The 13482-nt window shown below is 39.3% G+C and overlaps 1 protein-coding gene across 2 annotated transcripts in view; it reads left to right on the top strand.

Moving 5' to 3' along the window:
• The window catches only part of PRPF40A (pre-mRNA processing factor 40 homolog A), a 45692-nt gene that overhangs the window by 23654 nt on the left and 8556 nt on the right, over positions 1 to 13482 (top strand). The window contains exons 13-20 of one of the 2 annotated variants that reach the window (XM_074967355.1): positions 24 to 188; positions 4429 to 4537; positions 6754 to 6904; positions 8692 to 8825; positions 9222 to 9336; positions 9487 to 9590; positions 9772 to 9888; positions 11678 to 11815. In XM_074967355.1, the coding sequence (XP_074823456.1) occupies positions 24 to 188; positions 4429 to 4537; positions 6754 to 6904; positions 8692 to 8825; positions 9222 to 9336; positions 9487 to 9590; positions 9772 to 9888; positions 11678 to 11815 (1033 nt within the window). The remainder of the gene's footprint in view (positions 1 to 23; positions 189 to 4428; positions 4538 to 6753; positions 6905 to 8691; positions 8826 to 9221; positions 9337 to 9486; positions 9591 to 9771; positions 9889 to 11677; positions 11816 to 13482) is intronic. The other variant, XM_074967356.1, reaches the window with a different exon arrangement.

Genomic DNA, 13482 nt, shown 5'->3' with positions numbered 1-13482 from the left:
ATCTTGTTTTTCTTGCTGTTCAGTGCATTGGCAAAGTTGAGTGAAAAAAAGCAAGCCTTTAATGCTTACAAAGTCCAGACAGAGAAAGAAGAAAAAGAAGAAGCAAGATCAAAATACAAAGAAGCTAAAGAATCCTTTCAACGTTTCCTTGAAAACCATGAAAAGATGACATCTACAACAAGATACAAGTAAGATCAATTTAATGTACCACAATGACCTATCTCCGTTTCAAGTTCAACCTTAAATTTACTTGGCTTGGTCTCTGAACATGAACCTTTGTATAATGTTTCGTCTTTGAAAAATCTAAAGTCTTGTCTACACTTAGTGCTGCAGTGAAGACACGACCTACGCTTCTTCTGTCAGCTTGGTAATCCACCTCCCCGTGAGGTGGTAGCTAGGTCAACAGGAGAATGTTGACCTAGTGCTGTCTATACACCGGCGGTTAGGTTGGTTTAACTATGTCATTCAGGAGTATGGATTTTTCGCACTAATTTGCGACCTAATTATCTGTTGTAGGACCAGGTCTTTAGATGGGTATGATGGGGCATAAATAGAGTGATAGCATTTGAGTTGAAGTATCTAGAAATGAAGGTAATACATGACAAAACACTTCCATATTTTGATTTAAAAATAAACACAATAGTTCAGTGATTTCGGGGGGGAGGGATAGCTCAGTGGTTTGAGCATTGGCCTGCTAAACCCAGGGTTGTGAGTTCAATCCTTGAGGGGGCCATTTAGGATCTTGGGAAAAAATAAGGGACGGTACTTGGTCCTGCTGTGAAGGCAGGGGACTGGACTCAATGACCTTTCAAGGTCCCTTCCAGTGCTCTGAGATCGGTATATCTCCATATTATTATATTATTTCCTATACATTAAATTTTAATCCTTCTATTTCCCAGTATGGTGTTAAATTTCATTTTTTGTTCAAGAAAACAATAGAATACTTAGGGCACGTCTGCACAAGCACTTGTGCAACACTCGGGCAGGCCATGGAATAACTGTACCTGCGCACCCTGCTACTGCGCTCTAAAAGTTCCCTAGTGCACACTGACGTGCAGTGCTCACTAGGAAATTTTATTTCACAGTAGTAGGGTCCACACAGACACTTAGAGCACAGCATGCGTTAACACTGTAGATTTATATCCTATTTTGCCACTCAGTAAGCTTTGGTGCAGACATGCCCTTAGTGGCCTTACCCATATCACCAGGCTGATAACTAGAACGAGTCAGGCAAGTTACAATTCTTTTCTCACAATAATGAAAGAAATATATAATAGGAATAAAACTGAGGTAAGTTACATTGTTTGTTAGTTACTTGGCAGTGTCATGTAAAAATTAATGTCATTACGATCAGTATAAAAACATAGCATTATAGAAATTAAAGAGTTATGTCAAAGGAGAACTTATTTTTCTGACCTATAACCATAAGAGTTCAGAGTGGGAAAAATTGTCATGTATAAATTGTGAAACTAATCTGAAAATAGTTTCTGATCCCAGTTGCCATTGCTGGTATTCCTGATGCCACAAATGATGAAGTTTCATGAGCAGTAAGTTCAGTGCAGAAGGTTGCAAACAACTTTCTTTATGCTGGTTTGTTGCAGAAGAATATTTTAGTATTTAATTTTAAAAATAATATGCAGATCACTGACAAACTGCTCTTTTACAAACAAGTCTTTTGTACAGTTTGTACCTCATCAAATGAATTGATTCTAGAATCCCAGTTTGCTGAAGTTATCAGCAAAAGATTTAGAGCAGATTGATGGAATTTTTTTCAGATGGAGCTAATTTTTGGTTCATTAGCCTTCAGTGTTCCTTTTAACAATGAAAGCAATAAACTTTCTAGCTTTAATTCAAAATGTAAATTGTAGTTGATTCTGAGACGCAGAGGTTGTCAGTGGCCCTGGTTGTGAATTTGCTTCTTCTGGTGTACTGTCAGATCCAGAGATTTAGCCATTTTGGCATGAAAGAAGGCTAAATATTTCTTTTCTTTTTCTTTTTTTTTTTAAAGCCAACCCTTTGCCTAATACAAAGCATTGATCTAAAAAAAAAAAAAAAGACAACTTTGGTTTATAAAGCTTCTTTTCCTACTTAGATGTTACAAGTACCTATTATTAAAATATATAAATTTGCAATGAAATTGTATTGGTGGAGAATCACAACATAGCATGAAACCTGTTGTCACCCTTAATGTTTTTAATCTTTATGATTGATTCTTTTTTAGTATTCTAATTCACCCTGTCCAGAAAGCTGCTGTTTGAACTCTGTTAGTTTGTACGTTGTCCGAGATGAACGATTTTTGCATGATGATAGAGTGCACAGTGCATTTGTATTTTTGCAATAGTAAGAGTGCTTACTTGCATTTTTTCCTTAAAGTAAATATCCAGAAAGGCAAAGCAAAAATCCAGTGCTGGTCTTTTTTCTCAAATGTGAAAGTAGACAGAGTTTAGGGGGGCGGGAAATAATTCCTACTCACCTCTTCTGAGTGGGTAGCCTTACCTGGTAAACTTCCACATTATTTTCTGTGGCACTTTCAACTAAGCATGGTTACTTGATGGTACCCACATCCTAATCATTGCTGTTAACTTCTTTTTCTAGCCTATGAATTAGTCTCGTAATTTTTGTGATGGTAGTTATGAACATGAATTTATTCTTTTCCCTTCAGCAAAGAAAGCTGTGTGTTGGTATTCCTTTTCTGTTTGATTTTATGGATTGATATGTGAATCTTGGTTTAGTATTCACATGAAACAGTTGGCCCGAGGATCAATGTGGAGTACAGTTTTTATAAAACATTTTAGAGCGCAAAGCAAAATCATTGCTGAATCCTGTGGCACTATTAACTTGTTCTAATTAAACAGTTATGTCAATTCCAAAGGCTTTCTTTACTTCTGACTTTTTATTTAGGTGAACATATTTGCTTGAGCAATAAATACAAGTTAGTAGACCACTAAAAAAATGTGAATGTCTTCCAGTGATGTGAGAGTTGCATTGGCTTGTTTCTCTCAGACTTGTAAGAATAAAAATACAAAATCTAACTCCACCACCCCATATCTGTTGCACCCTGCTTGTTAATAGGAACAATTAAAATCTGAGCAACAGGGAAAAAGATGTCTTAAATTTTGGAGCCTTTTCAGGACTTTCAGTGTTCTGAAGATTCTAAGTGTGTGTGTATATTAAAAATACTTTCTCGCTCTGCTAGTTGTGAAGATAGTGGGATTTAGTTTAAGTGTGAAAATGTGTACTTTATTGGCTGCATAGTTACACAGGAGCATAGTACCAAATGTGATCAATACTCATCCTGTTTATTTGCATGTGCTGATAACTTTGAAGCCAAAATACAGATTTTAAGGCTAGAAAGGCACCCTGGGATTATTTAATCTGACCTCCTATATATTATAAACTAAAATTAAATTGAAGTAAGTGTGTGTGTGTGTGTGAGAGAGGGGAAAAAATAGTAAATGTAAATTTAATTGGGATTTGTATATTGTGCCTGTCAGTCTTTAGGCTTGTAACCAATATTACCATATAACCCCCTGTCTCTTAAAACCTCAGATAATTAGTCATCCACACTTTAGTTTCTTTCAGTGCTGCCACACACTGCTACTGGTAAAACAGGTGACTCTTGTATTCAGTTCTGAGCGTCACCAATTCCAGGCTGTAGCAGACTAAGGCCTGGTGTACATATAAGTTGCAGTAGTTTAACTAAAGGTGCAGTGTTGTATCAATTGAGTTAAAACAGTGCAACTTTTCTGTATGGATATTCTCTTATATCGTTTTAAAAATGGCTTACATCTGTTATTTAGCAGGGGCAGTCTAAACCAATGTAAGTGTCAACCACAAAGTTGCACCAGTTTAACTTTACCTGGAAGTCAATAATGGGGAGCCCGTGCAAGTGATGTAGCATAGATGTTAAGGGCTTCACCTGGAGGCCCAAACAGAGTCATCCAGGCCAAGCCATTACCACTAGTCCCAGATCATTTTACAGCAAATGCCACCCCCACCCCTCACACCTCTCATACAGTTCCCTCTTGCTTCCCTTAAATCTCATAGTTTCTCTGGTTTCATTCTCATGGATCCTTCCAACCTATGAGGTTAGGCAAAAGCTTACATACTGGATGGCTTATTTTTATTGAGCTCTTACCTGTGACGTAGAATTAAAATATTTATATTAACTTAATGTAAGATACATATTTCTTAAATTCTTGTTCACTGTCCAGGGAAATAACTAAAATATAATCTTTATGCATAATTGGAAGTAAATAAACTTGTTTGAAGTAATCCACACCACTTGACCCAAAGAGAGAGATTTACCTAAATGTTTCCAGCTAAAATGTGAAGCTTTGTGTAGAGACTACCACCACTATATTTAAATCAGTGTACGCCAATAAGTGAGTATATATATCTCTTTTGGTGGATTTTTTTTATATACAGAAAAGCTGAACAAATGTTTGGTGAAATGGAGGTCTGGAATGCAATATCAGAGCGTGATCGTCTTGAAATTTATGAAGATGTCTTGTTCTTTCTGTCTAAAAAGGAAAAGGTAATTTTTCTTTTAGTTTTCAAGGTTTATCTCAGAGAAAAACAATTTAATCTGAACCTATTGAAGAAAGTAAAGAATTTTCTAGGTTGTTTTGAATCTAACTTTTCTCTTGCCAGTGACTTAGGAAACCCCATCTAGAACTGTTTTACATTGTACAGTATGTAATTATCACTTCCCTGAAATAGGCTTATTAACTTCATGTTCCCACAAAGAACAATCTGTTCACTGTGGATATTGCATAAGTGTATATAATGGCTTTTGTTCAAAAGTGCTTTCTCATACTCTATACTACATATTGAAACAAATTATGGTCCAGAGCCTCAGCTGGTATACATCTGCATGTTTCCATTTACATAGCTGAAAATCTGATCTTTTTATGTATATAGTATGCACAGTTAACCCTGTACAACATTTTAAGGCACAAACTGAAGAACAACATCTGTAGTTTAAAAATGTAGGGAGAATTTAGATAGAAATTTCCCTAAAATAAAATTTGTCTATAACTCTAGGGTTAAGGTCCGTATTCTTGCAAAAAAATGATCATGCTTTTTGCTGATTAGAAGTGGTCAGAACCTAAGTTTTAGGTTTCCTATGAAAAGCAGCTCCTCCCCCAACACAGTGAGCCCCATGGTTCAGCACTGGTTCTTTACTCTCTTACAGTATGTCTACACAGCAGCTGGAAGACATCCATTTACTAACTCTGCTCAAGGTAGCATGCTAAGAATAGCAGCATAGCCAGAGTGGCTCAGGCTAGCCACCCAAGTATGTACCTTAGTGATGAGGTGGGATTGTATTCAGGCAGCTAGCCCTAGCTGCTGCCTGTGTTGTCACGTCCACACTGCTGTTTTTAGCATGTTAGCTCAGTGAGAGCTAACACATGTATTTCAACCTGAGCTGGGAATTCACCACCCAGCTGTTGTGTAAATATATGCTTAGGACAGTGGTCCCCAAACTCTTGAGGGTTGCGCCCCCTCTTACTACACACACACACACACACACACACACACACACACACACACACACACACACACACACACACACACACACACACACACACACACACACACACACACACGCCGGAGTTGGGAGTGGGGCTGTGGATTGGGGTGTGGCATGGACAGGGGTAAGAGGTCCAAGGCTGGGGGTGGGTATGGGGCCAGGAGCGGGGCTAGGGATGGAGCTGCAGCCAGTGGCCAAGGCTGTGGGCGGGAGAGAGCAGAGACGCAGCCAGGCCCTGGTGGTGGCCAGCAGCTGGGCCCGTGGCCAGGTGTGGCTCTGCTTCTGGACTGGGAATGGAGCCGCGGCCAGGAGCTGAGAGAGGGGGCAGGGCTGGGAGTGGAGCTGCAGCTGGGCCTTTGTGGAGCCTGGCAGCCAGGCCCCAGCGTATGTGGAGCCACAGTGTGGGAGGGGGCAGAGCCATAACAGATCTGGGGCCATGGCAGGGCTGAGTGGTGCTCCCTTCCCACCTCCCTGAATGTTCCTCGATGCGCCCCACAGTTTGGAGACCTCTGCTTTAGGATCTGTTTACATAGCTCAAGTAAGCTAGCCCACATGAGCTAACTCAGGTTAAAATAGCAGTGAAAACACAACAATTTGGCTTTTAACTCATCAAGTTCAATCTCAAATTCCCCTATAGGCTTTAATTTGAGCTGCTAAACTGATTTTTAAAAGCAGCATTGCTATGTCTTTGCTGCTATTTTAACCTGAGTTAGCTGTTGCGGGTTAGCTAACCTGAGATAAGATAACATTTTGTGTGTGCTTCCATCCCTACCTTAAAGAAGAGTGCCACCACTGTATCATTAGTAGTCTGGAAGGTCTGGGGTCTCTAGCCCAGAGGCAGTCTGCATGGTAGAGCTGCCATGGACCCTAGAAGCCCAGGGAGCTGCTGATTGAAATTGACATGATTCTTGCCAATTTCATTGCTGCTATTCAGGGAATCAGGAAAAAAAGGGCATATTTTGAAATACTGAAATTTCCTGTGAAAACTGAGTTTTGGCCAGCTCTAAATGTGACAAGATTATGTACAAGGTGGTATGGCCATGGATTCAGGTGATTTTAAAATCTGTATATATTATTTACTGTTTGTGTGTCCAAAATTTGTCATTTTCTTTGTATATAATCAGAGGGTGATACTTGATCTTATCTGATGTGGTACTCAAGGAAAATCAAAGCATGGCTGATTTATTTATTTATTTTTCCCTGACTACTCGCTTCAGGAGCAAGCCAAGCAGTTACGAAAGAGGAATTGGGAGGCTTTGAAAAACATTTTGGACAACATGGCTAATGTAACATACTCTACCACTTGGTCGGAGGCCCAGCAGTATCTGATGGACAATCCTACATTTGCAGAGGATGAAGAACTTCAGAGTAAGGAGGGGAAAAAAAAAAGTGGGAATCTCTTGAAGAGGCTGTGGAACTGGTTTAGTGATGATTATAAATAGTTAAATTTTTTTTTGCCAAATCAGCAACTGCTAAATGACAGCTGCCAGCAACTTATGTGAAACCATAGGACTGGAAGGGACCTCGAGAGGTCATCTAGTCCAGTCCCCTGTACTTGTGGCAGGACTAAGTATTATCTAGACCATTTCCGACAGATGTTTGTCTAACCCTGCTCTTAAAAATCTCCAATGATGGAAATTCCACAACCTCCCTAGGCAATTCACTCCAGTTCTTAACCACCCTGACAGTTAGGAAGTTTTTCCTGATGTCCAAACTAAGCCTCCCTTGTTGCAATTTAAGCCCAGTGCTTCTTGTCCTATCCTCAGAAGTTAAGAATAACAATTTTTCTCCCTCCTCCTTGTAACAACCTTTTATGTACTTGAAAACTCTTATGTCTCCTCTTACTCTTCTCTTTTCTAGACTAAACAAACCCAGTTTTTTCCATCTTCCCTCATAGGTCATGTTTTCTAGACCTTTAATCATTTTGGTTGCTCTTCTCTGGACTTTCCCCAATTTGTCCACATCTTTCCTGAAATGTGGCGTCCAGAACTGGACACAATACTCCAGCTGAGGCCTAATCAGCATGGAGTAGAGTGGAAGAATTACTTCTTATGTCTTGCTTACAACACTCATGCTAATACATCCCAGAATGATGTTCGCTTTTTTTGCAATAATGTTACACTGTTGACTCATATTTAGTTTGTGGACCACTATGACCCCCAGATCCCTTTCCACAGTACTCCTTCCTAAGCAGTCATTTCCCATTTTGTATGTGTGCAACTGATTGTTCCTTCCTAAGTGGAGTACTTTTGCATTTGTCCTTACTGAATTTCATCCTAATTACTTCAGACCATTTCTCCAGTTTGTCCAGATCATTTTGAATTTTAGTCCTATCCAAAGCACTTGCAAACCCTTCCCAGCTTCAGTATCTAAATCATCGATGAAGATATTGAATCGAACCAGACTCAGAACCGATCCCTGTGGGACCCCACTCGTTATGCCCTTCCAGCATGACTGAACCACTGATTACTACTCTCTGGGAACAGTTTTCCAACCAGTTTTGCACCCACCTGATAGTAGCTCTATCTAGTTTGTATTTTCCTAGTTTGTTTATGAGAAGGTCATGTGAGACTGTATCAAAAGCTTTACTGAAATCAAGATATACTACGTCTACCACTTCCCCAGGCTTGTTACCCTGTCAACGAAAGCTATCAGGTTTGTTGGACACGATTTGTTCTTAACAAATCCATGCTGACTGTTACTTATCACCTTATCTTCTAGATGTTTGCAAATTGATTGCTTAATTATTTGCTCCAGTATCTTTCTGGGTACAGAAGTTAAGCTCACTGGTCTGTAATTCCTTGGGTTGTCCTTATTTACTCTTTATAGATTGGAAAAGGGCAAATATAGTGGAAAGATTTATTTGAAGTATTTGACAAATATCCCTCATGCAGTCTTCCCTGTTTCATGGCTATCTTTGGCAATGTGGGCGATAGCATAAGTGCTCTTCTCAGCCCAGTGTTCTTTATGGAAGTCCTGTATTTGTTAATGACTAGGATCTTTCAATTCTTCTGTGTAGCTTCTATCTTTCATCACTACTGGATAATGCCCTCCCATTATTACACTTTAGTGATGAATGAGGAGAGAATTTTCTGTTAGCAGCTTATCAGGTAAGAAATTTCTCAGTCAGAAACCTTTTCTTTTCTCCTTTCTAGATATGGATAAAGAAGATGCACTGATTTGTTTTGAAGAACACATCAGAGCTTTGGAAAAAGAAGAGGAAGAAGAAAAACAAAAGAGTTTGCTTAGGGAAAGGCGACGACAACGTAAAAATAGAGAATCTTTTCAGGTTGGTGCAACTTTTTTAACTTTAGAATCTAACAGCTTTCAAATATTCCAGACTTTCATACAGTCTTTTTAAAGTAAGGGTACTAGGTTTTCTTGGCCTGTCTAAAATATATGGATAATTACATATTCCCCTGCGTAGTAAGTCAGTTTCCCCATATAGCAATGAAAGGAGTGACACATTTTAATAAGTAGGAAAATGTAATTGGAATGTCGGAAGAGGGGATGAGGGACCGCAGGGGCAGGTGTTGTGCCTGAAATTATTTTTTTAATTGTGTTTTAACAAATGGTTAGGTTTCAATTTTAATAGTGTTTCTTTCAATCATTATAACATGAAGTATGCGAAAGCACACTTCCAAATATGTGAAAACGGACACTTTTATTCCATCCTATTTTGCAGTTATTTTTGGATGAATTACATGAACATGGGCAGTTACATTCAATGTCCTCCTGGATGGAGTTGTATCCAACCATAAGTTCTGACATCAGATTTACTAACATGCTTGGTCAGCCTGGTAAGACTACTTCCTCTTCCAACAATGTAGAAAGTGATACAGGTACAGAGACTGTAGATTTGGGGCAAAATAGAAGTGTGATGTTTATTTTCTAATTTATTTTTTAAAAAGTGCAGCTCTTTGGTTAGAGCTAGCTTTTGACTTCTCTAGTTTTTTCATTAGGATCAACTGCACTTGATCTTTTCAAGTTTTATGTTGAAGATTTGAAAGCACGTTACCATGATGAAAAGAAGATAATAAAAGACATCTTAAAGGTGAGGAAAAATGTGCTCTCCTTAATAAGAGTAACAAATCTATCATTTACATTTATTAAACTAATAATGTAACTCTTTGACTCTGGGAGTTGGGATTTCACGTTGCGCTAATGCAGTGTGCATTAGCGCTAACGTGAGACTTCCTGACCCACCTGGTGCCAAGGAGGTAACTCTCTTGCAGGATAAAGGATTTCTGGTTGAAGTGAATACTACTTTTGAAGACTTTGTTACAGTCATCAGTTCAACTAAAAGAGCAACCACTTTAGATGCTGGAAATATCAAACTGGCTTTCAACAGTGTAAGTTTTAACATTCCCTTATGTTCATATTAAGAAAATTGTTTTAGAAAATTTGTTTTTATCAGGGCTTGCCTACACAGGGGTCTGAAAAAGCCACCCCCCTGTGTGATGTAAGTTACAGCAACCACACCCCACGCTATGTCGGTGGAAGATGCTCTTCCACCGACATAGCTTCTGCCTCTCGTTGAGATGGAGTAATTGTGCCGACAGGAGAGCACTCTCCCATCAGCATAGCGCGTCTTCACCAGACATGCTACAACAGCACATGTAGCTCAGTAAAGTAGACTTGCCCTCAGAAACTGAAATGTTTTCTCTGCATCATTTTAGGTGTGTTTTATGAGTACTTTGGTAAATATAGTGTGTAAAATAAGCTGCTGATTAAGGGTGCGTTTCTTGGTATTGCCAGTTTTGAGAATTCAGATTGGAGAGGCACAGTTCTTGTTCAAAATCTAAATAATCCATTCTCAAGTACAACTGTAGAGTAGGGATTCAACAATGTCTTTGCATTTGTAAGCTGATGCTTCCTAATGAACTTACATTCAATATTGGCAAGTTGTAACAATCATTCTCTATTGCAGTGGTCTCCAAACTTTTTTGATCGCGCACCCCATCAGTAAAAATTTTTTGAGCATGCACCCCCAATATATGCATATTTATTTATGTATAAATTATATACATGTACTACTGTACTAATATATTATGTAAATTATAAAACATACACAAAAAATAGAAATTGAAAAATGATGAGATAAAGATGAAATAAACAATATTTTTAAAATTTTTGATTTTATTTTATTGGTACAAAACACCTCTTTGCTCTCACTAAATAAACTATTATTAATATTTTTAGTGAGAGCAATGTGATGGAATATGCTTTATTTTTGAAAATCTTGGTTTAACACTTTGTGATACAGTGGGTGCTCAGGGTGGGGTGCGGGGTCTGGGAGGGAGTTAAGGTGTGGGAGGGTGCTTAGGGTGGGGGTGCGGGAGAAGGCTCAGGTCTGGGGCAGGCAGGAGGTGCAGAGCACTTACCTGGGGCAGCTTCTGTTTGGTGGAGGGGGTGTGCAGGTGGCTCTGCGCAGTGCAGCACCACCCCCATGGCCACAATTCTGGGAGCTGCCTGCCCCCCCCACAGGCAGGGCCACCCGGAACGCAGGGGCTTTAGGGGCTTCAGGGTCCTGGACTAAGGGGGCCCTGGGGCCCTGGCCTGCAGCTCTAAAGCCCCTTTCGGAATGCGGCCCTGTGAGCACGGACCGGAGGACTCGGGAGGAGCAGGGGCAGCCGTGCAGCCAGCAGCTGGAGAGAAGCGGCGCTTTCCCGTTCAAAGCGCTGCTTCTTTCCGGCTGGCTTTGAAGGGGAAAGTGCCGCTTCTTTCCAGCCACTGGCTGCGCGGCTGCCCCTGCTCCTCCACGGGCCGGAGGACTCGGGGCCGCCTCCTTCTCCCCCCCCCTCCCCCCCCAGCGGTGCTCCTCCTGCCGCGCCGCCCTTTTGCTCGGCGGTGCTCCTCCTGCTGTGCCCCCCAATCGATCGTCTTGCGCACCCCACTTTGGAGACCACTGCTTTATTGTGTCGGCCGTGGACTTCATTTGAGGCTTTGTGAGAAAAGAACAAATATAAAATTTAAGGTTGAGTAATGGAGCAGATAATGTAAACAGGCACAAACAAAATGGTGGTAAATACCAAAGTTGAAATATCTTGAAGCAAAACTACATGGTACCTAATTATTACTGTTCATTTCTTATGTGGATGTTACTATCACTTGAATGATTTCATGACTTACTTTCTGTAGTTGCTGGAAAAGGCAGAAGCCCGTGAACGTGAGCGGGAGAAAGAAGAGGCTCGCAAAATGAAGCGGAAAGAGTCTGCATTCAAGAGCATGTTAAAACAAGCTACACCCCCAATTGAATTGGATGCTGTCTGGGAGGATGTATGTATTGTCACTTTTCACCTTATCAGAAATATTGTTTGTTAGTGGTGTGGTTTGCATGCAGATATTTTATGAATAAGCTCTCATATCTCATAGGCTCCAGCTCAGTGTTATTGCTATCAGTGTAATTTACACACATGAAAATAGTTCTTTCCCATCTTTTAAAAGAATTTCCACTGAACTGAGGTAATTAATTTATTCTGCAGTGCTATTTTTAACTGGCGAAATTATTATTCTAAAAATATAGTTCCCAGGACACAGTTGTGTGAAAGGCAGGCAGTTCACCATAAGTACTTAAAAATCCTATAGTGTTGGTGATACTTATACAAAAAAGTTTCAGACCATTATGTAGCTCTTTTTCGTTTTCTTAAGACATTTCTGGCAGGAAAGTTCTTCTGTGTAGATCTATTTTAATAGCAGGTGTTCACTTTGCTCTTTATTTAACTGATTATTCTGCATCATAGGTTGCATTCTGGTAAAGTCTAACATCTGTTTTAACCATAATTATATGGATAGTATTCATATCTTTTTTTTATAAAAATTTGTAAATATTGTAATGAAAAACATTAAAATATTTGTGAGGTTTATACAGTGCCCAAAGTTTTGAAGTTAGAATTTAGGAGAAATGTGAGTACAGTTGGGTGAAACACTTTGGGTCAAATGGTGAACTCTTGTATCATTTCCTCCAATATCTTAATACAGTATGTTCATAGATACTCATTCAATTCAGATATAACATACTTTTAATATACACTTCTTTAATTATTAAATAGTTAGTAAAATTCCTCAAATATATACAAGTAGCAACTGGGCTATAAATGTAATTTGTAATAAATGCCATGGAAAGTATCTTCAAAGAGTGTATTCTGGGTCATATTTAAAGTTTCATTGCTCTTCAATTTTAGTATATGTTTTGAATCAAAATACCAAAGTAAAAGCACATGAAAAGATGGGAGTTGCCTTACCAAGTGCGGGGTCAGTTCTAACGAGCCAATTCAGTTAAGGTGGAAGTGGCTAAAGGGACAGCTCCCTTGAAACCAATGTGAACTGCGTGCACATGTTCAATGATTAGAACTTGGCCCGATACGTTGACAGGAGCACAAAAATTGTCTAAAAATTTCCAACAATTTTTTGCCCTCTTGCATCTCAAGCAACAGAGTATATTTTTAGAAGTCTTATATGCAAAAATGCATGCTCTTTAACTAAGAATTAGTTGTACAAATATTCTCCCAAGCTGTATTTAGCATTGTTACTTTATTTAATCAACTTCTAGTAATTTTTAGTGCACACATGGATGCGACATCTGGGTGCATCATAAAACAACAAGCATCAATTGTTTAGCTAAGTGTGAAGAACCATTGCAAGAATATGGAAAACTTCAAAATATTTTATCAAAACCCCGTTAAATATCATATTGCTTTTTCTCTGCATTTCCTTTGCCATTGTCTTGTCCATTGTTGCTCTGTCATCAACATATCTGTCTCTTTATATGAAGTTTGTTTTCCTTCACATCTGGTTCATGAAGTGATATCACAATCTGCTGTGTGATAGGTGTTTCAAGCTAATAGTGGTATGTCAAATGATAGCTCGTCAAATTGTTGACTACAATGGCAAGACTAAAAGAAGAGAGCTGCTATTTCACACATAGAATGATTGGAAAGAAAATG

Source organism: Natator depressus, chromosome 11 (genome assembly GCF_965152275.1).
Source record: "Natator depressus isolate rNatDep1 chromosome 11, rNatDep2.hap1, whole genome shotgun sequence".
Lineage (NCBI taxonomy): Eukaryota > Metazoa > Chordata > Testudines > Cheloniidae > Natator > Natator depressus.
This window is presented reverse-complemented; position numbering and strand designations above follow the sequence as displayed.